This window comes from Neovison vison, chromosome 3 (assembly GCF_020171115.1).
Source record: "Neovison vison isolate M4711 chromosome 3, ASM_NN_V1, whole genome shotgun sequence".
Classification (NCBI taxonomy): domain Eukaryota; kingdom Metazoa; phylum Chordata; class Mammalia; order Carnivora; family Mustelidae; genus Neogale; species Neogale vison.
The window spans coordinates 162,413,940-162,437,390 of NC_058093.1; the positions used below are offsets into that span (position 1 = coordinate 162,413,940).

The following is a 23,451-nucleotide window of genomic DNA, read 5'->3' on the forward strand; positions in this document are numbered from 1 at the left end:
TTTTTGTTTGTTTTTCAAATAGTATCAACCATTGTAAAAGTTTCTGCAAGTTGTTTTTTTTAATCTAACATTGTTTTAGAGGTCAAACTACTATTCATTTTACTTGCTGTTTTGGATTTGACAACAAAAATAAAGCTAGCAAAAGCAAAAATAAACAAGTGGGGATACATCAGTCTAAAAATCTTCTGCATGACAAGAGGAAACATCAACAAAATGAAAGTTTATTGAATGGGAGAAAAAATTTGCAAATCATATATCTGATAAGGGGTTAATATCTGAAATAAAGAACTTCATACAACTCAACACCAAAATAACAATATGACTTAAAATCTTAAAACAAGATCTGAATAGGTATTTTTCCAAAGAAGACATACAGACAACCAACAAGTACATGAAAAGGTTGTCAATATCACTAATCACCAGGGAATGCAAATTGAAACCACAGTGAGAGATCATCTCATACTTGTCAGAATGGCTATTATCAAAAAGACAAGTAAAAAGTGTTGTCAAAAATGTAGAGAGAAAGGAACCCTTGTACGCTGGATATGTGAATTAGCGCAACCACTGTGGAAAGCAGAATGGAGGTTTCTCAGAAGATTAAAATGGAACTGTTTTATGACTCAGCAGTTTCACTTCTGGATATTTATTAGAAGAAAAAACACAAACTGAAAAGATGTGTGCACCGCCATGTTCATTGCTGCATTATTTACCATAGCCAAGATATTAAAACAACCTAAGTGTCCATCAATGGATGAATGGATAAAGAAGATGTGGTATGGGTGTGTGTGTATATGTATATACACACATATATGTGTATATATATTATTGATATGTATTATATATATACGTGTATATATATTAGTGATAAGTATTATATATATATACACACATACATACACACACATACAAACACACACACATATAATGGAATATTGCTCGCTTAAAAAAAAGAGTGAAATCTTGCCATTTGCAACAACAGGGATAGACCTTGAGGACATTATGTTAAGTGAAGTAAGTTAGAGGAACACAAATACCATATGATCTCATTTATATGTGGAATCAAAAGAAAAAAAACAAATAAAAAAAAACAGTTTCATGGATAGAACAGATTGGTGGTTGCCTGATGCAGGGCTTAGAAGACGACTGGAAAGGGAGTCAAAAAGTACAATCTCCTATTTATCAAATACATAAGTCATGGGGATTTAACATATAGACTATAGTTAGTACTATTGTATTATATATTCAAAAGTTGCAAAGACAGTACATATTAAAAGTTCTCATCAAAAGAAAAAAATTCTAGCTATGTATGGCAATGGATGTTAACTAGACTCACTGGTGATAATTTCACAATATATAGAAATATTGAATCATTATGTTTTATGCCTGAAATTATTATATATTAATAGTACTTCAATAAAAAATTGAAAACCTTTTATGTGCCAAAGGACACTATCAATATCTGATAAAAAGTTAATATCCAAAATATGTACAGAACTTACATAACACCAAAAAATAAGTAATACAGTTAAAAGATGGGCAGAAGACCTGAAAATACATTTTTCCAAAGAAGAAAAGATATGTGAAAAGATGGTTAACATCTCAATCATCAAGGAAGTGTAAATCAAAACCACAATGAGATATCACCTTACACCTTTTGGAATAGCTAGAACCAACAAGACAAAAAGTAACGTGTTGGCAAGGATATGGAAAAAAAAGAACCCTCATGCACTGTTGTGGGAATGTAAGTTGGTGCAGCCACTGTGGAAAACAGTATCGAGGTTCCTCAAAAAATTAAAAATAGAAATGCCATATGATCCAGTAATTCCACTACTGGGGTTTTACCCAAATAAAACAAAACCACGAATTTGAAAAGATATATGTACCGCTTTTTTTATTGCAGCATTTTTATAAAAGCCAAGATATGGGAACAACATCAGTGTCCATCGACAGGTGAATGAATAAAGAAGATGTAGTGTGTGTGCATATATATATATATATATATATATATATATATATATATATATACACACACACAACAGAATATTACTCAGCCATAAAATATGACAAAATCTTGCCATTTGTGTGAACATGGATGGATCTCTAGAGGATATAATGCTAAGTGAAATAAATCAATCAGAGACAAATACTGTATGATTTCACTTATGTGTAGAATCTGAAAAACAGGTATAGACCTATAAATACAGAGAACAAAATGATGTTTGCCAGGGGAGGAAGTGGTTGGATAGGCAAATGGATGAGAAGGAATGGGGGGAATAAACTTCCAGTTATGGAATAAATAAACCACTAGGATAATGAATAAACCACTAGGATAATTAATAAACCACAAAGGTATAGCATAACAAGGGCACCTGGATGGCCCAGTCAGTTAAGTGTCCAACTCTTGATTTTGGCCCAGGTGGTGGTCTCAGTTTTGTGAGATTGAGCCCCATGTCAAGCTCCACACTCAGTGCAGAGTCTGCTTGAGATTCTCTCTTCCTCGCCCTCTGCCCATCACATGCCTTCCCTCTCTCTCTCTCAGATAAATAACTTTATTTTTAAAAGGTACAGATTAGGCAATATAGTCATGATACTGTATTAGTGTTATATGGTAACAGATGGTAGCTACACTTGAGGTGAGCACAGTGTAATGTATGGGATTTGTTGAATCACTGTCTTGTACTTCTGAAACTAATTTTTGTGTCAACTGTGTGTCAATGAAAAAAAGTAAAAAAGATACTATCAGAAAAGTAAAAAATGTATACCTATAGAATGGGAGAAAATATTGCAAATTATACATTTCAGAAGGGTATGGTACCTAGAATATATAAAGAACTTTTAAAATTCAACAACGCAAGACAAACAGCCAAGTTAAAAATGGGCAAAGGACTTGAATAGATATATCTGCAAACACATACAAATAGGCAACAAACATTTTTTTTTTTGGTTTGTGAAAAGACAATTTTATTTATTATCAAAGGTGGCCATTGTCTGATGTGTTTATTTATAAGACTTTCAAGAAGAGCATTAATATCAAATATTATACTAATGCAAAACTAGAATCTGGTTTTCTATCTGTTAAAATAAATACATAATTTTGGACTATTGATCTGCCCTTAAAAGAAGCTATTAAAGATATATGTTTCCTTGTGTCATCTGCCTAGATTACAGAGATTCTTTGTCCTACTAAAATAACTCTCTATGCTTTATATTTATTTTATTATATTCTTGATTATTTAAGTAAACAGAAGTTCCTCACTTAGGCAAGACTACTGCTCTTTTTTTTTTCCAATTTATTTATTTTCAGAAAAACAGTATTCATTATTTTTTCACCACACCCAGTGCTCCATGCAAGCCGTGCCCTCTATAATACCCACCACCTGGTACCCCAACCTCCCACCCCCCCGCCACTTCAAACCCCTCAGACTGTTTTCCAGAGTCCATAGTCTCTCATGATTCACCTCCCCTTCCAATTTACCCAAATTCCCTACTCCTCTCTAACGCCCCTTGTCCTCCATGCTATTTGTTATGCTCCACAAATAAGTGAAACCATATGATAATTGACTCTCTCTGCTTGACTTATTTCACTCAGCATAATCTCTTCCAGTCCCGTCCATGTTGCTACAAAAGTTGGGTATTCATCCTTTCTGATGGAGGCATAATACTCCATAGTGTATATGGACCACATCTTCCTTATCCATTCATCCGTTGAAGGGCATCTTGGTTCTTTCCATAGTTTGGCGACTGTAGACTACTGCTCTTTAAAAATCATATTACTTTTAAAAATATTTTATTGTCACTTTGGTTAAACTGGCAATGAAGTATTACTGCACGGCAACCCATGATTCTATATTAATCAAGTGTTCAACTCTCCCAACAACTTTTGATATTTGGGTAACAAACATTTAACAAGATAGATCTCAACATCATTAGTCATTAGGGAAATGCAAACCAAAACTATAGCGAGATACCACTTATAGCCATTAGGATGGGAATAAATATAAAACAGAAAATAACAAGTTTTAGTGTCTATGTGAAGAAATTGGATCTGTGGCACCTTGCTGGTGAGAATATAAAATGGTTGCAGATGCTGTGGAAAAGATGCTTGCATTTCCTCAAAGAGTTTAACACTGAATACCATATGCTCTAGGAATTATACTCCTAAATATATACTCCAAAGTACTGAAAACTGATAACCAAGAAACAAAAGCAAATGTACATAAATGTTCATGGCAGCAGTGTTTGTATTAGCCCAAGGTGGAAACAACCCGATGTCCATTACCTGATTAATGTCTAAATAAAATGTGATATATCTATACCATAGGAAGAAATCTTAAAAAATGAAATACTGTTATATGTTATATATGTTATATGTTATAAATCACCTTTGAGACATTATGCTAAATAAGAAGTTAAAAACAAAAGATCACATCTTGGGGCACACATCTTGGGCACCTGGGTGGCTCAGTGGGGTAAGCCTCTGCCTTTGGCTCAGGTCATGATTTCAGGGTCCTGGGATTGATCCCTGATTTGGGCTCTTTGCTCAGCAGGGAGCCTGCTTCCCTCTCTCTTTCTCCCTGCTGCTCTGCCTACTGTGATCTCTCTCTTGTCAAATAAATAAATCTTTTTTAAAAATCACATTCTGTATAATTTCATTTATAAGAAATATCCAGAACAGATAAATCCATAAAACAAAACAGATTAGTGATAGCTAGGGGCCAGAGGAAGTATAGTGTAGTGTTTTATTTATAGTCCTTTATCATATAGCTTTATTTTATTTTATTTTTATTTTATTTTATTCTGCTGTCTTGACTCAGTTTTTAGGTCCTGGCTAGAGATAATGCTAAAAAAAACTAACTGCTTAAAGGACTGAATGCCTCTAGTCAGCGTGCTTGAGCCCTAGTGCATATCTTGCAAATTGCAGATAATTGCAAATCAAGCTCCAAGGTTCTGTTGCCTCCAAATTCTGCAAGCAGCCCAGCCTCATAACACCACAGAGCCACAAGAGTATTAGCCACATCAATTGGCGTATCAATGGCAGAAGTATATAACAGTGCCACACAAACCCAACTCAAGAGCTTGCCTTGGAGATGAATTTGTCTCATATGATGTAACCTGGTTCCCAACATGGAGACCATCACCCCAGCAATGCCCACAGGTTACCTCTTCTAAAGGCACTGAGAAGTTGGACATGGTCTATTTGATATTAGGAATTCTCTTAAATTCTCTTTGCTTAGCTCATCATTCTGGTGTGTTCCTTGCTCTCTACTAAAATGTGTACATCTACACTCCTATGCCTGAAGGATAATCTTGTATAGGTTACTACTACCTGTGCTATTCAAAACATTAGTGAACATTATTGCTTTTTTCAGGAGGCAATTGCTTTATTTCAGTCTTATCAATTGACCCACTGGGGAGAGGACTGTTCACTCCCTACTGCCTTGTACTTCCTTCCCTCGGGCTTTCCAGCAGGAGGTCCAGACTACAACCACCTCTTCTCTAGGTTGACAGAGAATGGAGAAATGGAGAGGGAAGGGAGAATGTTTATGATATTTGACAATTAATAAAAACAATAAAAATGGAATATTTTGGACCCTTTCATTAAGATAATAATGATTATTCCTGATAGGATTACAGTTGATTTCACTTATTTTTTTCATCTGTGTGTTCTGGGTTTTCTACAGTAAAATATTATTTCAACAATAAAAACAATAAAAAGTAACGATTCTTTTGTAGGTTAAAAAATGAATATTTTGTTTTGCTCATATCACCTGGAATACTGAACTTTTTTCTTCAATATCTTTTTTTTTTCCAATTTATTTATTTTCAGAAAAACAGTATTCATTATTTTTTCACCACACCCAGTGCTCCATGCAAGCTGTGCCCTCTATAATACCCACCACCTGGTACCCCAACCTCCCACCCCCCCGCCACTTCAAACCCCTCAGACTGTTTTTCAGAGTCCATAGTCTCTCATGGTTCATCTCCCCTTCCAATTTACCCAAAAGCACATACCCTCCCCAATGTCCATAACCTTCCCCCCTTCTCCCAACACCCCTCCCCCCAGCAACCCACAGTTTGTTTCGTGAGATTAAGAGTCGCTTATGGTTTGTCTCCCTCCCTATCCCATCTTGTTTCATGGATTCTTCTCCTACCCACTTAAGCCCCCATGTTGCATCACCACTCCCTCATATCAGGGAGATCATATGATAGTTGTCTTTCTCCGCTTGACTTATTTCGCTAAGCATGATACGCTCTAGTTCCATCCATGTTGTCGCAAATGGCAAGATTTCGTTTCTTTTGATGGCTGCATAGTATTCCATTGTGTATATATACCACATCTTCTTGATCCATTCATCTGTTGATGGACATCTAGGTTCTTTCCATAGTTTGGCTATTGTGGACATTGCTGCTATAAACATTCGGGTGCACGTGCCCCTTTGGATCACTACGTTTGTATCTTTAGGGTAAATTCCCAGTAGTGCAATTGCTGGGTCATAGGGCAGTTCTATTTTCAACATTTTGAGGAATCTCCATGCTGTTTTCCAGAGTGGTTGCACCAGCTTGCATTCCCACCAAGAGTGTAGGAGGGTTCCCCTTTCTCCGCATCCTCGCCAGCATCTGTCATTTCCTGACTTGTTGATTTTAGCCATTCTGACTGGTGTGAGGTGATATCTCATTGTGGTTTTGATTTGTATTTCCCTGATGCCGAGTGATATGGAGCACTTTTTCATGTGTCTGTTGGCCATCTGGATGTCTTCTTGGCAGAAACGTCTGTTCATGTCCTCTGCCCATTTCTTGATTGGATTATTTGTTCTTTGGGTGTTGAGTTTGTTAAGTTCTTTATAGATTTTGGACACTAGTCCTTTATCTGATATGTCGTTTGCAAATATCTTCTCCCATTCTGTCAGTTGTCTTTTGATTTTGTTAACTGTTTCCTTTGCTGTGCAAAAGCTTTTGATCTTGATGAAATCCCAAAAGTTCATTTTTGCCCTTGCTTCCCTTGCCTTTGGCGATGTTCCTAGGAAGATGTTGCTGCGGCTGAGGTCGAAGAGGTTGCTGCCTGTGTTCTCCTCAAGGATTTTGATGGATTCCTTTCTCACATTGAGGTCCTTAATCCATTTTGAATCTATTTTTGTGTGTGGTGTAAGGAAATGGTCCAATTTCATTTTTCTGCACGTGGCTGTCCAATTTTCCCAACACCATTTATTGAAGAGGCTGTCTTTTTTCCATTGGACATTCTTTCCTGCTTTGTCGAAGATTAGTTGACCATAGAGTTGAGGGTCTATTTCTGGGCTCTCTATTCTGTTCCATTGGTCTATGTGTCTGTTTTTGTGCCAGTACCATGCTGTCTTGATGATGACAGCTTTGTAATAGAGCTTGAAGTCCGGAATTGTGATGCCTCCAACTTTGGCTTTCTTTTTCAATATCCCTTTGGCTATTCGAGGTCTTTTCTGGTTCCATATAAATTTTAAAATTATTTGTTCCATTTCTTTGAAAAAGATGGATGGTACTTTGATAGGAATTGCATTAAATGTGTAGATTGCTTTAGGTAGCATAGACATTTTCACAATATTTATTCTTCCAATCCAGGAGCATGGAACATTTTTCCATTTCTTTGTGTCTTCTTCAATTTCTTTCATGAGTACTTTATAGTTTTCTGAGTATAGATTCTTAGCCTCTTTGGTTAGGTTTATTCCTAGGTATCTTATGGTTTGGGGTGCAATTGTAAATGGGATTGACTCCTTAATTTCTCTTTCTTCTGTCTTGTTGTTGGTGTAGAGAAATGCAACTGATTTCTGTGCATTGATCTTATATCCTGACACTTTACTGAATTCTTGTACAAGTTCTAGCAGTTTTGGAGTGGAGTCTTTTGGGTTTTCCACATAGAGTATCATATCATCTGCGAAGAGTGATAATTTGACTTCTTCTTTGCCGATTTGGATGCCTTTAATTTCCTTTTGTTGTCTGATTGCTGAGGCTAGGACTTCTAGTACTATGTTGAATAGCAGTGGTGATAATGGACATCCCTGCCGTGTTCCTGACCTTAGTGGAAAAGCTTTCAGTTTTTCTCCATTGAGAATGATATTTGCAGTGGGTTTTTCATAGATGGCTTTGATGATATTGAGGTATGTGCCCTCTATCCCTACACTTTGAAGGGTTTTGATCAGGAAGGGATGCTGTACTTTGTCAAATGCTTTTTCAGCATCTATTGAGAGTATCATATGGTTCTTGTTCTTTCTTTTATTGATGTGTTGTATCACATTGACTGATTTGCGGATGTTGAACCAACCTTGCAGCCCTGGAATAAATCCCACTTGGTCGTGGTGAATAATCCTTTTAATGTACTGTTGAATCCTATTGGCTAGTATTTTGGTGAGAATTTTTGCATCTGTGTTCATCAAGGATATTGGTCTATAGCTCTCTTTTTTGATGGGATCCTTGTCTGGTTTTGGGATCAAGGTGATGCTGGCCTCATAAAATGAGTTTGGGAGTTTTCCTTCCATTTCTATTTTTTGGAACAGTTTCAGGAGAATAGGAATTAGTTCCTCTTTAAATGTTTGGTAGAATTCCCCCGGGAAGCCATCTGGCCCTGGGCTTTTGTTTGTTTGGAGATTTTTAATGACTGTTTCAATCTCCTTACTGGTTATGGGTCTGTTCAGGCTTTCTATTTGTTCCTGGTTCAATTTTGGTAGTTTATATGTTTCTAGGAATGCATCCATTTCTTCCAGATTGTCAAATTTGTTGGCGTAGAGTTGCTCATAGTATGTTCTTATAATAGTTTGTATTTCTTTGGTGTTGGTTGTGATCTCTCCTCTTTCATTCATGATTTTATTTATTTGGGTCCTTTCTCTTTTCTTTTTGATAAGTCTGGCCAAGGGTTTATCAATTTTATTAATTCTTTCAAAGAACCAGCTCCTAGTTTGGTTGATTTGTTCTATTGTTTTTTTGGTTTCTATTTCATTGATTTCTGCTCTGATCTTTATGATTTCTCTTCTCCTGCTGGGCTTAGGGTTTCTTTCTTGTCCTTTCTCCAGCTCCTTTAGGTGTAGGGTTAGGTTGTGTACCTGAGACCTTCCTTGTTTCTTGAGAAAAGCTTGTACTGCTATATATTTTCCTCTCAGGACTGCCTTTGTTGTGTCCCACAGATTTTGAACTGTTGTATTTTCATTATCATTTGTTTCCATGATTTTTTTCAATTCTTCTTTAATTTCCCGGTTGACCCATTCATTCTTTAGAAGGATGCTGTTTAGTCTCCATGTATTTGTGTTCTTTCCAAACTTCCTCTTGTGGTTGAGTTCTAGCTTCAGAGCATTGTGGTCTGAAAATATGCAGGGAATGATCCCAATCTTTTGATACCGGTTGAGTCCTGATTTAGGACCGAGGATGTGATCTATTCTGGAGAATGTTCCATGTGCAGTAGAGAAGAATGTGTATTCTTTTGCTTTGGGATGAAATGTTCTGAATATATCTGTGATGTCCATCTCATCCAGTGTATCATTTAAGGCCTTTATTTCCCTGTTGATCTTTTGCTTGGATGATCTGTCCATTTCCGTGAGGGGAGTGTTAAAGTCCCCTACTATTATTGTATTATTGTTGATGTGTTTCTTTGATTTTGTTATTAATTGGTTTATATAGTTGGCTGCGCCCACGTTGGGGGCATAGATATTTAAAATTGTTAGATCTTCTTGTTGGACAGACCCTTTGAGTATGATATAGTGTCCTTCCTCATCTCTTATTATAGTCTTTGGCTTAAAATCTAATTGATCTGATATAAGGATTGCCACTCCTGCTTTTTTCTGATGTCCATTAGCATGGTAAATTCTTTTCCACCCCCTCACTTTAAGTCTGGAGGTGTCTTCGGGTTTAAAATGAGTTTCTTGGAGGCAACATATAGATGGGTTTTGTTTTTTTATCCATTCTGATACCCTGTGTCTTTTGATTGGGGCATTTAGCCCATTAACATTCAGGGTAACTATTGAGAGATATGATTTTAGTGCCATTGTATTGCCTGTAAGGTGACTGTTACTGTATATTGTCTCTGTTCCTTTCTGATCTACCACTTGTAGGCTCTCTCTTTGCTTAGAGGACCCCTTTCAGTATTTCCTGTAGAGCTGGTTTGGTGTTTGCAAATTCTTTCAGTTTTTGTTTTTCCTGGAAGCTTTTAATCTCTCCTTCTATTTTCAATGATAGCCTAGCTGGATATAGTATTCTTGGCTGCATGTTTTTCTCGTTTAGTGCTCTGAAAATGTCATGCCAGCTCTTTCTGGCCTGCCAGGTCTCTGTGGATAAGTCAGCTGCCAATCTAATACTTTTACCATTGTATGTTACAGACTTCTTTTCCCGGGCTGCTTTCAGGATTTTCTCTTTGTCACTAAGGCTTGTAAATTTTACTATTAGGTGACGGGGTGTGGGCCTATTCTTATTGATTTTGAGGGGCGTTCTCTGAACCTCCTGAATTTTGATGCTCGTTCCCTTTGCCATATTGGGGAAATTCTCCCCAATAATTCTCTCCAGTATACCTTCTGCTCCCCTCTCTCTTTCTTCTTCTTCTGGAATCCCAATTATTCTAATGTTGTTTCGTCTTATGGTGTCACTTATCTCTCGAATTCTCCCCTCATGGTCCAGTAGCTGTTTGTCCCTCTTTTGCTCAGCTTCTTTATTCTCTGTCATTTGGTCTTCTATATCGCTAATTCTTTCTTCTGCCTCATTTATCCTAGCAGTGAGAGCCTCCATTTTTGATTGAACTTCATTAATAGCTTTTTTGATTTCAACTTGGTTAGATTTTAGTTCTTTTATTTCTCCAGAAAGGGCTTTTATATCTCTGGAGAGGGTTTCTCTAATATCTTCCATGCCTTTTTCAAGCCCGGCTATAACCTTGAGAATTGTCATTTTGAACTCTAGATCTGACATATTACCAATGTCTGTATTGATTAGGTCCCTAGCCTTCGGTACTGCCTCTTGTTCTTTATTTTGTTGTGAATTTTTCCGCCTTGTCATTTTGTCCAGCTAAGAGTATATGAAGGAGCAAGTAAAATACTAAAAGGGTGGCAACAATCCCAGGAAAATATGCTTTAACCAAATCAGAAGAGATCCCAAATCGTGAGGGGGGATTTCTCCACCCTCACGATTGGGTGAGGGATCTCCTCTGATTGGGATCTCCTTTGATTGGGATCTCCCAATCTCTTCTGATTGGGATCTCCCAATCTCTTCTGATTGGGATCTCCCAATCTCTTCTGATTGGGATCTCTTCTGATTTGGGGATAAAAAGAGGTTCAAAAAGAAAGAAAGAAAAAAAAAAGAATTAAAAAAAAGAGATTGAATTAAAAATTCAATCAAGAATTTAAAAAAGAATTAAGAAAAAAAAGATTGAAGAGATTAGGATCTCTTCTGATTTGGGGATAAAAAAAGGTTCAAAAAGAAAGAAAGAAAAAAAGAAAAAAAAGAATTAAAAAAAAGGAAAATGAATAAACAAAAGTATAAAAAAGAAAAATATATATATTAGATAATCTAGTTAAAAAACGTTAAAAGAGAAAAGGGTAAAAGTTATAAAAAATTTTAGCAGAAGAAGAGAAAAAAATGAAAAAGAAAAAAATTAAATTAACTGCAAGACTGAAAAATCACAGGCAGAAAGCCATGAGTTCCGTGGTTTGTTTTCTCCTCCTCTGGAATTCTGCTGCTCTCTCCTTGGTATTGAAACTGCACTCCTTGGTAGGTGAACTTGGTCTTGCCTGGATTTCTTGTTGATCTTCTGGGGGAGGGGCCTGGTGTAGTGATTCTCAAGTGTCTTTGCCCCAGGCGGAATTACACCGCCCTTACCAGGGGTCGGGCTGAGTGATCTGCTCGGCTTTGCTTTCAGGAGCTTTTGTTCCCTGAGCGCTTTCCGTAGAGTTCCGGAGGACGGGAATACAAATGGCGGCCTCCTGGTCTCCGGCCCGGAGGAGCCGAGAGCCCGGGGCCCCGCTCCCCTGTGCGCCCTCAGCGAACAGCTCCCAGTAACTCGCGTCTGCCCGACCTCCGGCCGCGCTCCGAGCTCACCGAGCCTGCGACCGGTTCAAGGCAACTCCGAGCTGCGAGCTTACTGTCGGCTCTGTCTCTGCAGCCGGCTTTCCCGTTCCAATATCCGCAAGCTCTGCGACACTCGGACACCCCCGATCCTTCTGTGACCCCGCAGGACCTGAGGTCACGCCGACCCCGTGTGGGCTTCGCCCCGGTTTAGCCTCCAGAGCGATGTCCCTCAGCGGAACAGACTTTTAAAAGTCCTGATTTTGTGCTCCGTTGCTCCGCCGCTTGCCGGGAGCCGGCCCCTCCCCCCGGGGTCTATCTTCCCGTCACTTTGGATTCACTTCTCCACCAGTCCTACCTTTCAGAAAGTGGTTGTTTTTCTGTTTCTAGAATTGCTGTTCTTCTTCTCCTTGATCTGCCGATGGATTTGCAGGTGTTTGCAATCTTTAGATAAGCTCTCTAGCTGATCTCCTGCTAGCTGAGGTAGTCTCAGCCTGCTACTTCTCCGCCATCTTGACTCCTCCCCCTTTTCTTCAATATCTTTTATGCATCCCTCGTATTGATGCTTTTCAGGCTAATGGAAACCTAAAAATTTACTGTGCTAATAGAATAATATGGGAAGAAAATTGATGTAAAGGACTTTTTCTTTAGATCAGAACTACCTAAATTTAAGTCCTATCTCTGACTTTTCTCTTGCCTGATTCTTTTAATTATCCATTACATTCATGTATTAACAAAAATAATTTTCATTTCTAGGCAATGGAATTATACAAACAAACTCAAGAAGAACTTGAAGAAGCTATAGAAAATGTTGAAAATGCCAAATTGAATGTTAAACAAATTAAACAAAACATGGAGCAAGACATTCATAATGATGAAACAACCATAGAAGCCTACAAGTAAGAATTTTTCACTAACGCTGCTTACAGCATTTAGAACAAAAATATTGATTAAAATGTAATTTATATTTCTGTATAAAAATTCAGATAAAGAGAAATAATCTCAATAACCTATATTTATCTTATGACCAAGTTTATATATAAATTAAGATATGTCTCTTTTACATATGTAATATACATATGTATAGATTCCTAAAGTACTATTTTTCTGTCATTTTATTTACAAGTTTTTTAAAATTTTAATTCCAGCGTGTTAAGATACAGTATTATATTATTTCCAGGTGTACAGTATAGTGATTTAACAGTTCTGTACATTACTTAGGGCTCATCATGATAAATGTACTTTTTAATCCCCACCCTGTATTTCACCCATTTCCCCCCCCCAACCCAATATCCCCTCTGGTAACCATTAGTTCTCTGTAGTTACCAGTCTGTTTCTTGATTTGTCTCTCTATTTGCTCTTCCTCCCCCCCACTTTGCTCACTTGTTTTGTTTCCTAAATTCCACATATGAGTGAAATCAAGTGTTAATTGTCTTTGACTGACTTATTTTGTTTAGCATGATATTCTGAACTCTAGCCATGTTGTTGCAAATGGCAAAATTTCATTCTGTTTGTGGCTGAGTAATCTTCTATTCTATATGTACACCATATCTTCTTTATCCATTGATAAATCAATGGACAATTGGGCTGCTTCCATAATTTGGCTACTGTGTATAATGTAGCAGTAAACATAGGGGTACATGTATCCCCTTGAATTAGTGTTTTCGTATTTTGGGGGTAAATAACCCAGTAGTACAATTACTGGGTCATAGGATAGTTCTGTTTTTAACTTTCTGAGGAACTTCTGTACTATTTTCCATGGTGGCTCCACCAGTTTGCATTCCCACCAAGAGTACACGAAGGTTTCTTTTTCTCCATATTCTTGCCAACACCTGCTGTTTCTTGTGTTTTTTATTTTAGTCATTCTGACAGGTATGAGGTGATAACCCATTGTAGTTTTGATTTTCTTTTCCTTGATGATGAGTGATGTTGAGCATCTTTTCATGTCTGTTGGCCATCTGGATGTCTTCTTTGGAGAAATGTCTATAGGTGTTTTCTGTCCATTTTTTAATTGGATTATTTGGTTTTTTGGGTGTTGAGTTCTGTCAGTTCTTCATATATTTTTCATATTAACCCTTTGTCAGATATGTCATTTGCAAACATCTTCTCCCATTCAACAGATTGCCTTTTAGTTTTTTTGATTATTTCCTTCACTGTGCAGAAGCTTTTTGTTTTGATGTAGTCTCAATACTTTATTTTGTTTTTATTTGCCTTACCTCAGGAGACCTATCTAGACGAATGTTGCTATGGCCAGTGTCAGAGAAATTACTACTTGGCCTCTCTTCTAGGACTGTTATGGTTTCAGTTCTTACATTTAGGTCTTTGATCCATTTTGAATTTATTATTGTGTATGGTGTAAGAAAGTCATCCAGTTTCATTCTTTTGCATGTAGCTGTCCAGTTTTTCTACCACCATTTATTGAAGAGACTTTTTTGTCCCCATTGTATATTCCTTCCTCCTTTGTCAAAGAATAATTGACCTTATAATTGCAGATTTATTTCTGGATTTTCCACTTTGTTCCATTGATTTATATGTCTGTTTTTGTGCAGTACTGTATTGATTGCTACAACTTTGTAATATAGCTTGAAGTCCAGAATTGTGATGTCTCCAACTTTGCTTTTCCTTTTCAAGATTGCTTTAGCTTTTTGGAGTCTTTTTTTGTTCCCTATAAATTTTAGAATTGCTTGTTGTAGTTCTGTGAAAAATGCTGTTGGTATCTGAATAAGGATTTCATTTAACATGTAGATTGCTTTGGATAGTATAGACATTTTAACAATATCTGGTTTTCCTATCCATGAGCATGGAATGTCTGTCCATTTCTTTGTGTCATTTTCAGTTTCATCAGTGTCTTATAATTTTCAGAGTATAGATCTTTCACTTCTTTGGTAAGTTTATTCTTAGTTACCTTATTATTTTTGGTACAGTTATAGATGGGATACTTTTCTTAATTTATCCTTTTTCTGCTTCATTATTAGTATATAGAAATGTGTGTTAACTAACTAGAGTTTAAATAAAACCTTGAAACAAGAAAAAAAAGAAATGCAACAGATTTCTCCACATTGATTTTGTACACTGTGATTTTACTGAATTCATTTATCAGAACTACTAAGTGTTTTGGTGGAGTCTTTAGGCTTTTCTATATATTGTATCATGTTATCTCAAATAGTGAAAGTTTTCTTCTTCCTTAAAAATTTGAATGTTATTTCTTTTTATTGTCTGATTGTTATGGCTTGGACTTCCAGTACTATGTTGAATGAAAGTGTGAGAGTGGACATCCTTGTCTTGTTCCTGACCATATGTAAAAAGTTGTTCTTCCCTAATGAGTATGATAGTCACTGTGGGTTTTTCTTTTAAAACCTTTATTGTGTTAAGGTATGTTCCCTCTAAACCTCCTTTGCTCAGGGTTTTTATCATGCATGATGTTGTACTTTGTCAAATGCCTTTTCTGCTTCTATTGAAAAGATTTTTGTACTTTCTCTTTTTATACCCTTATACTTTTTATACATTTATAATGTGATGCCTCATGTTGATTGATTTTTTTAATACTGGACCACCCTTGCATCCTGAGAATAAATTTCACTTGATCGTGGTAAATGGCTTTTTTTTTACTGTATTGTTGGATTTGGTTTGCTAGTATTTTTTTGAGAACTTTTGCATGTATGTTTATCAGTGATTATTGGCCTGTAATTCTGTTTTGTTTTTTGGGGGGTGGGGGTGGGTTTGACTGATTTTTATGGATACACTTTTTTGGATTGATTGATTGATTGATTGGTGCCTTTATTTGTCATTGGTATTAGGGTAATGCTGGCCTCACAGGATGAATTTGGAAGTTTTTTTTCCTCTTCTATTATTTTTTTCAAAAGTTTGAGAAGATTAGATATTAACTGTTCTTTAAATGTTTGGGAGAATTCACCTCTGAAACTGTCTGGCCCTGGACTTTTGTTAGTTGGGAGTTTTTTAATTACTGATCTAATTTCATTTCTGTTAATCAGTCTGTTCAAATTTTTTATTTCTTCCTTATTCAGTTATGGTAGGTTATATATTTCTAGGAACTTATCCATTTCTTCTAGGTTGTCCATTTGTTGGCATACAATTTTTCATAATATTCTCATTCAGTTGTTTGTATTCTTGTGGTATTTGCTGTTATTTCACCTCTTTAACTTGTAATTTTGTTTGAGTCCCCTCTCTTTTTTCTGCCTTTTGTTTGTTTGTTTTTGTTTTTGTTTTTTTGATGAGTGTGCCTGGAGGTTTATCAATTTTGTTGATCTTTTTAAAAAACAGCTCCTGATTTTGTTGATCTCTTCTACTGTTTTATTTATTTCTCTATCATTTATTTCTGCCTTAGTCTTTCTTCTTTCCTTCTTTCTCCTGGTTTAAGTTTTGTTTGATATTCTTTTTCAAGCTCCTTTAGGTGTAAGTTTAGGTGCTTTGTTTGTTTGTTTGTTTCTAGCTTCTTGAGATAGGCCTGTAATGCCATAAACTTCCCTCTTCAAACCATTTTTGCTGCATCCCAAAGTTTTGGATCCTTTCATTTTTATTTTTGTTTGTTTCCATGTAATTATTCATTTCTTTTTTGAATTCTTGGTTGACCCATTCATTGTTTAGTAGTATGTTATTCAACCTCCATGTATTTGTGGTCTTTCCAGACTTTTTCTTGTGGTTGATTTCTAGTTTCATAGCATTGTGGTCAGAAAAGATGTATAGTATCACTTAAATGTTTTTTTAATTTGTTGAGACTTGTTCTGTAGCCTAATACATCATCAATTTTGGAAAATATTTGTGTACACTTGACTTGAAAAGAACGTGTATTTTGCTATTTTAGGATAGAATGTTAAGTCCATCTAATCCAGTATGTCATTCAAAGCCACTGTTTCCTTGTTGATTTTCTGTTTGGATGATCTGTCCACAGATGTAAGTGGAGTATTGAAGTCCCCTGCTCTTATTGTAATAATATCGATTAATTCCTTTAAGTTTTTTATTAACTTCTTTATGTATTTGTGTACTCCCATGTTGAATATATAAATATTTATATTTGTTATATTTTCTTGGATTGTCCCCTTTATTATTTTATAATGCATTTCTTTGTCTCTTATTACAGTCTTTGTTTAAAAGTCTATTTTGTCTGTTATAAGTATTGCTTACCCCAACTTACTTTTGACATCCATTTGCATGATAAATGTTTCTCTGTCCCCTCACTTTTATTCTGCATGTGTCTTTAGCTCCAAAATGAGTCTCTGTTGACAGCATATAGATGGATCTTATTTTTTATCTCTCTGTCACTGTCTTTTTTCTTGAGTATTTAGTCCATTTATATTCAAAGTAATTATTGATAATTATGGATATATTGCCATTTTGTTATTTATTTTGTGGTTTTTGTAGTTTTTCTCTGATTTTTTTCTTCTCTTGCTCTCTTTCATAGTTTATACTGTTTTTTGGGGGGATTCCATTGGGTTTTTATATAACATTTTCTCCACATAGCAATGTAGATTAAGTTGATGGTTGCTTAAGTTAGAACTCATTCTTTACTCCTCTCTCCCCCAAGTTTTAGGTATATGGTGTCATATTTTATGTCTTTTTATTTTGTAAATCACTTAATTGATTTTTATGGATACACTTATGTTTACTGCTTTTGTGTTTTCTATTTTTCATATTTTCACTTATGGTCTTTCCTTTCCACTCAGAGAGTCCTCCTTAATACTTCTTGTAGGACTGTTTTCAGTGATCATGACTCCTTTAGTTTTCCTTGGTCTGAGAAACTCTTTGTCTCTCCTACTATTTTGAATAATAGACTCTCTGGATAGAGTATTCCTGGCTGCACATATTTCCCTCTCACCACTTTGAATATATCATTTTACTCCTTCTGGCCTACAAAGTTTGTTGCTGAAACATTTGTTGATAGTCTCATAGGGTTTCCCTTGTATATAACTCTCTTCTTTTCTCTTCCTACTTTTAAAATTCTTTCTTTATCACTACCTTTTGCCTTTTTAATTACTATGTGTCTTGTTGTGAACCTCCTTGGGTTGATTTTGTTGAGGTGATCTCTGTGCCTTCTGGATCTGGATATCTGTTTCCTTCCATAAAATAGGAAAGTTTTCAGGTATTCTTTTTTTTATTTTATTTTTTTTCCAATTTATTTATTTTCAGAAAAACAGTATTCATTATTTTTTCACCACACCCAGTTCTCCATGCAAGCCGTGCATAATTTTTTGACCCTTTTATCTCTCTCCTTCTTCTGGGACTTCTATAATGCAAGTGTTAGTATGTTTGATGGAGTTTCTGAGTTCCCTAAGTTTATTCTTAATTTTGTATAATTCTTTTTTCTCTCACTTTCTGAGCTTGATTGTTTTCCATTACTCTTCCAAGTCATTAATTTGTTCCTCTCCTTCCTCTGCCTACTATTTATCCTTTTAAGTGTAGTTTTAATTTCAATTATTTAGTCTTCATCTCTGATTGGTTCTTTTTATCTCTGATTGGTTCTTTTTATCTCTTTGTTAAGGGGCCTCCCAGATGTTCTCCACTCTTTTCTCAAGCCCAGTGGTATCTTTATAATCATTACCTTAAATTTCTACTAGCCATATTACTTACATGGTTTCACTTAGGTCTCTTGCTGTGGTTTTGTCCTATTCTTTCATTTGGGACATAGTCCTCTGTCTCCTCATTTTGTCTAATTCTCCATATCTGTTTCTTTATTAGGAAAGTAAGCTATGTTTCCTGCTCTTGCAGGTAATGGCCCTATGAGGACAAGGTCCTGCAGTGTTCCCCAGGACCTGGCACTTCAGGAGTGTCTCTTATGTGTGTTGCCTATGCCCTACTGTTGTTTCTGGCCATTCTTTCCTTCAGTCCAGTCATTTGCAGAAACTCTCTTTGCTTTTTGTGGGCAATATTTGGTCCCAGCTAGATGAGGTGCATTTTAACAAGGTACACACTGGTCTGCTTGCAAAATGAGACCTTCCAACCTTGCTTTAGAATTCAGGCACCACAAAATTCATGGGTAGATGATGTGGTTTTGGCAGGGTTTGCACCAGTATTCTGAGGGAGGGACGCCACAGTGCAGCGACATGGCAAGCATGACTAGAAAGGATGGATCTGCTGTACTTAGAGGGGTCAGGGCTTGGTACAGGTAAGTAGGGAGCATTGTTGCTGTACTGATTCCTGTAGGTAGCCATGTGTTTATGCTGGGGGCAAGGGAGAGAAGTGACACCTGCCAGCTTTTTTATTTCTGGAGAGGTTTCCCTGCTATCCCTGCTCCTATGATACATGCTGTGAGATGAGTAAATAACTCTCCTTCCTGTATGCCCCAGACATTTTTCAAACTGCTTCTTCTATGCTATCCTTGTGGCTGTTTATCCTGCTGTCTCTTTAAGGGCAGGGACTTCCTATTGCCCTCTAGGATCTCCCATAGCAGAGGCTGCTGAGTTTTAAAATTCCAGGCATAGGGGCGTCTGAGTGGTTCAGTAGGTTAACTATCTGCCTTGGGCTCAGGTCATGATCCCAGGGTTCTGGGATGGAACCCTGTATCAGACTTTCTGCTCAGCAGTTAGTCTACTCAGCAGTGAGTCCACTTCTCCTTCTGCCTCTGCATTCCCTCTTGCACTCTCTCTCTTGCTCTTTCAAGTAAGTAATAAATAAAAATCTTTAAAAAGTAATACATGTGTGTACATGTATATATGCATATATGTGTATATATATGTATATGAAAATCTACTATTAGGATAGAAAAACTATAAAATCATATGCACTTAATATAACCTAGAAATATGTAAAGAAACTGCTGAGAGCATTATAAGAATAAACTGACTAGCATCAGGTTTTTAAATATTTCTGTCAGAAAATGATAGATCAAGCAGACCAAATTAAGTAAAACACTCCTTGCTATCACACTCCTGGTTGTTAGCAGGTTGATTTTCAAGGGTCGTTGGCCTAGATTGTGTCCTTGTCATGTGGACTTTTCTATAAAGCACCTCAAAACATGGCAGCTAAATTCGTCAGAGCAAATAAGCAATAGAGCAAGAAAGTGCCAGCAAGACAAAAGTCACAGCTCTTACTACGTAATCATAAAGATGATATTCCATCACTTTTACTTTACTCTATTTATTGGAAGAAACTCTCTGGATCTGGCCCACAAGCAAGAAGTGATTTTAGGAGAGAATATCAAAATGCAGATATCACTGAAAGTCTTGTTGGAAGCTGCTTACCAACCACAGAGCTCTTTGGTAATTTGCACTTTTTATAGTTGGAGGTTTGTGGGGTGATACCTATGGCTTTCACAGTAGACCCAGAATACAACAGAATTATATGGATAATATGCCAGAAGAAAGTCTTAAGAAGGTTTGAAAATGTAGAAAATAGGAGAAGATGATCAAGAGGCATGGAAGATAAAATAAGAAAAACTAATATGTGTTTGAGTCCTAAAATGGTACCAAGGTATTGTTTGAAAAGTTTATATGTTAATCTTTTATATATTTATTTCTTTATTATTTATATAAATTTTAGATTTATATTATTTATATGTTTATTTTTACATTAAATTTATTTATATAAATATCCATATATTATTTATATATTAATCTTTTATATTAATCTATAAAAGATTATATATACATTATATAAAAGAAAATGCCCAGGGATAATGATAATTATAATGCATAGATCAATAATACTGGGAGACTAACAAATCCCAACAGAATAAATAAAAATTGATCCACATTCAAAGCATCTTAATAAAATAAAATTAATAGACTTTCAAAATCAAGAGATGATCTTAAAAGGAAAGCATAAAATAGTTTCATAGCAATCAGTCAAAAAGTATATTTCTTAACAAAAATGAAAATTAGATTATAGATATATTTAACATATTAAAGATCAAATAAAAATCAAGAAATCTATGAAAATAAAAAATATCCTTCAGGGGAGACCTGGGTGGCTCAGTGGGTTAAGCTTCTGCCTTCAGCTCCGGTCATGATCCCAGTGCCCTGGAATCAAGTCCCTTTGGGCTCTCAGCTCAATGGGGAGTCTGCATCTCCCTCTTCTGGAGGCAAAAAGTATTCCAAGAATCCATTTACAATGATGAATAAATTTAATCAACTCCCGGAAAGGTATAACAACTTTAAAATAAGAACCTGAGAGAACTTCAAAACATAAAGCAAAACCCAATGGCATTTAAAACAAAACAAAACAAAACAAAAAGACGTAGGGAGACACATTGTTATAGCAGGTAATTTTACCACACTTTTCTCAATAATAAAAAAAGTAGTAAAAATTAGTAGTGATAAGGAACAAGGTTTCTCAAACATCACCTTGGAAACTTTTAAAAATGCAGACTCTCATTAATAGGACTGAATTGTGCCTGAGATTCTGCATTTTGTAGAAGCCCCTAGGTAAAGCTGATGGTCCCTAGACTGCACTTGAAATAGCAAGGAAACACAAAGATTAACCTTTATGATTAGTAAACTTGACCTAATGAAACAGTAACCAATAGTACATTCAATAAGTAGACTGCACTTGAAACAGCAAGGAAATATAAAGATTAAGTTTTATGATTAGTAAACTTGACCTATTGAAACAGTAATCAGCAGTGCATTCAGTAAAGTACATAAGGAATACCTACCAAAAAAAAAAAAAAAAAAAAAAAAATATATATATATATATATATATATATATAATACCCCAAGTCACTGAGCCAAAAGTAAAGACTCAATAATTTTCAGTGGGTTGAAACTGTATGTTCCCTGGCTAAACCACAAATTCAGCTAGAAAGTAGTAATAAATAGATAAGTATAAAATAATAAATTCATCATGAAAAATTTTTAAATGTATTTTTAATAACCCATGGATCAAAGAAGAAACCAAAATGCAAATTAGAAAATACATGTAACTAAGTGACATATAACAAATCTGATGAGCTATAAAAGTGATTGACTTATTAAATAATAGACAATATTTAAAATATGTATTGTATGTGAGGAAATAAAAACATTAATGGGTATTACCTAGATAATAGAACTATGTATAAATTTTGTGTTCTTCATTTTGCTTATATTTACTTGATTCCAGCTCCACAATGAATATGATCATTAATCAATTTGAACGAATAAAAATTTTATTTTGATATACTAGACCATAAAGAATTTACAGCGAACAAGAGGAATTAGAAGAATGTGATAAAACACAAATACATCAAGAATGTAATAAAAAATACTCCAATTACTAAAATGCAAAATGAAGTCTATATATATTTTTAAATACTCCCATCTTATTGGAAATCAAACAAATGCAAGTTGAAATACTTGGATGCTATTTATAGTAATACTGGGTTACATAATTTGTTTTTAATAATACCCCATGCTGGAGTTTTTTTTTTAAATAGTTACTTTTGCACATACATAGATAGCAGTTATATATACTTGTTATATACATCTATAGGCAATTTGACAATATATATGAATAACTTTAAAATGAGACAGAGAGGCTGGGAAGATGACAGGATAGGAGGATGCTAAGCTTGTCTCCTCCCATGGGTACAACTAGATAACATTCACAGTAGTGTAAATAATCCAGAAAATGACTTGAAGACTGGCAGAACAAACTCAACTAAAGGTAGAAAAGAAGCACATCATGGAAGGTAGGAAGGGCAGAGACAGAAATTTGGAACCAAACAGACCATGGCCATCCAAGGCAGGGAGGGAGCCAGTTGTGTGAAGAAGGACAAGAAACAGACTATCATATGGGGACCTGGCAAGGGGTAGGTGGATTCCCATAACATTTGGCGTTGAAACCAACAGGGGCTGAATCTTGTGAATTCTTAAAACCAGGGATTTAAGCCTGGAATTTTATTTTAATTTTACTTTTAATATATTTTTTAAAAATTTTTAAAGATTTTATTTATTTATTTGAGAGAGCCAGAACCAGACAGCAGGAGCAAGGTGAGAGGGCAAGAACAGGAAGAAGAGCATAGGGAGAAGTAGACTTCCTGCTGAGCAGGGAGTCAGATGTGGGGATCTGTCCCAGGACTCCAGGATCAAGTATATTTTCTAAAATTCTACTGTAAGCATTAGAGGAGTTGTAAATGATTTGTTATATAAAATTTTAGAGATGTGTTTATTGTTCTTCATGATTTTTTAATTTGTTGGGAATTAATACGCATACAGAAACATGATTATGTATGCTATCAAGTGTACACATTAATGATTTTTTTAAAGATTTTATTTATTTATTTGACAGAGATCACAAGTAGGCAGAGAGGCAGGCAGAGAGAGAGGAGGAAGCAGGCTCCCTGCTGAGCAGAGAGCCCGATGTGGGGCTCAATCCCAGAACCCTGGGACCATGACCTGAGCCAAAGGCAGAGGCTCTAACCCACTAAGCCACCCAGGTGCCCCACATTGATGATTTTTAAAATATGTATGCATTCATGTAACCATGCCCCTGATTTAGGTATAGAAGCTTTTCAGC

At 35.8% G+C, this 23,451-nt stretch overlaps 1 protein-coding gene across 1 annotated transcript in view; it reads left to right on the plus strand.

Moving 5' to 3' along the window:
* CCDC178 (coiled-coil domain containing 178) overlaps positions 1–23,451 on the plus strand; it is a 433,088-nt gene that overhangs the window by 61,331 nt on the left and 348,306 nt on the right. Inside the window, exon 9 of the mRNA XM_044244391.1 lies at positions 12,760–12,902. Coding sequence (XP_044100326.1) covers positions 12,760–12,902 — 143 coding nt within the window. The remainder of the gene's footprint in view (positions 1–12,759; positions 12,903–23,451) is intronic.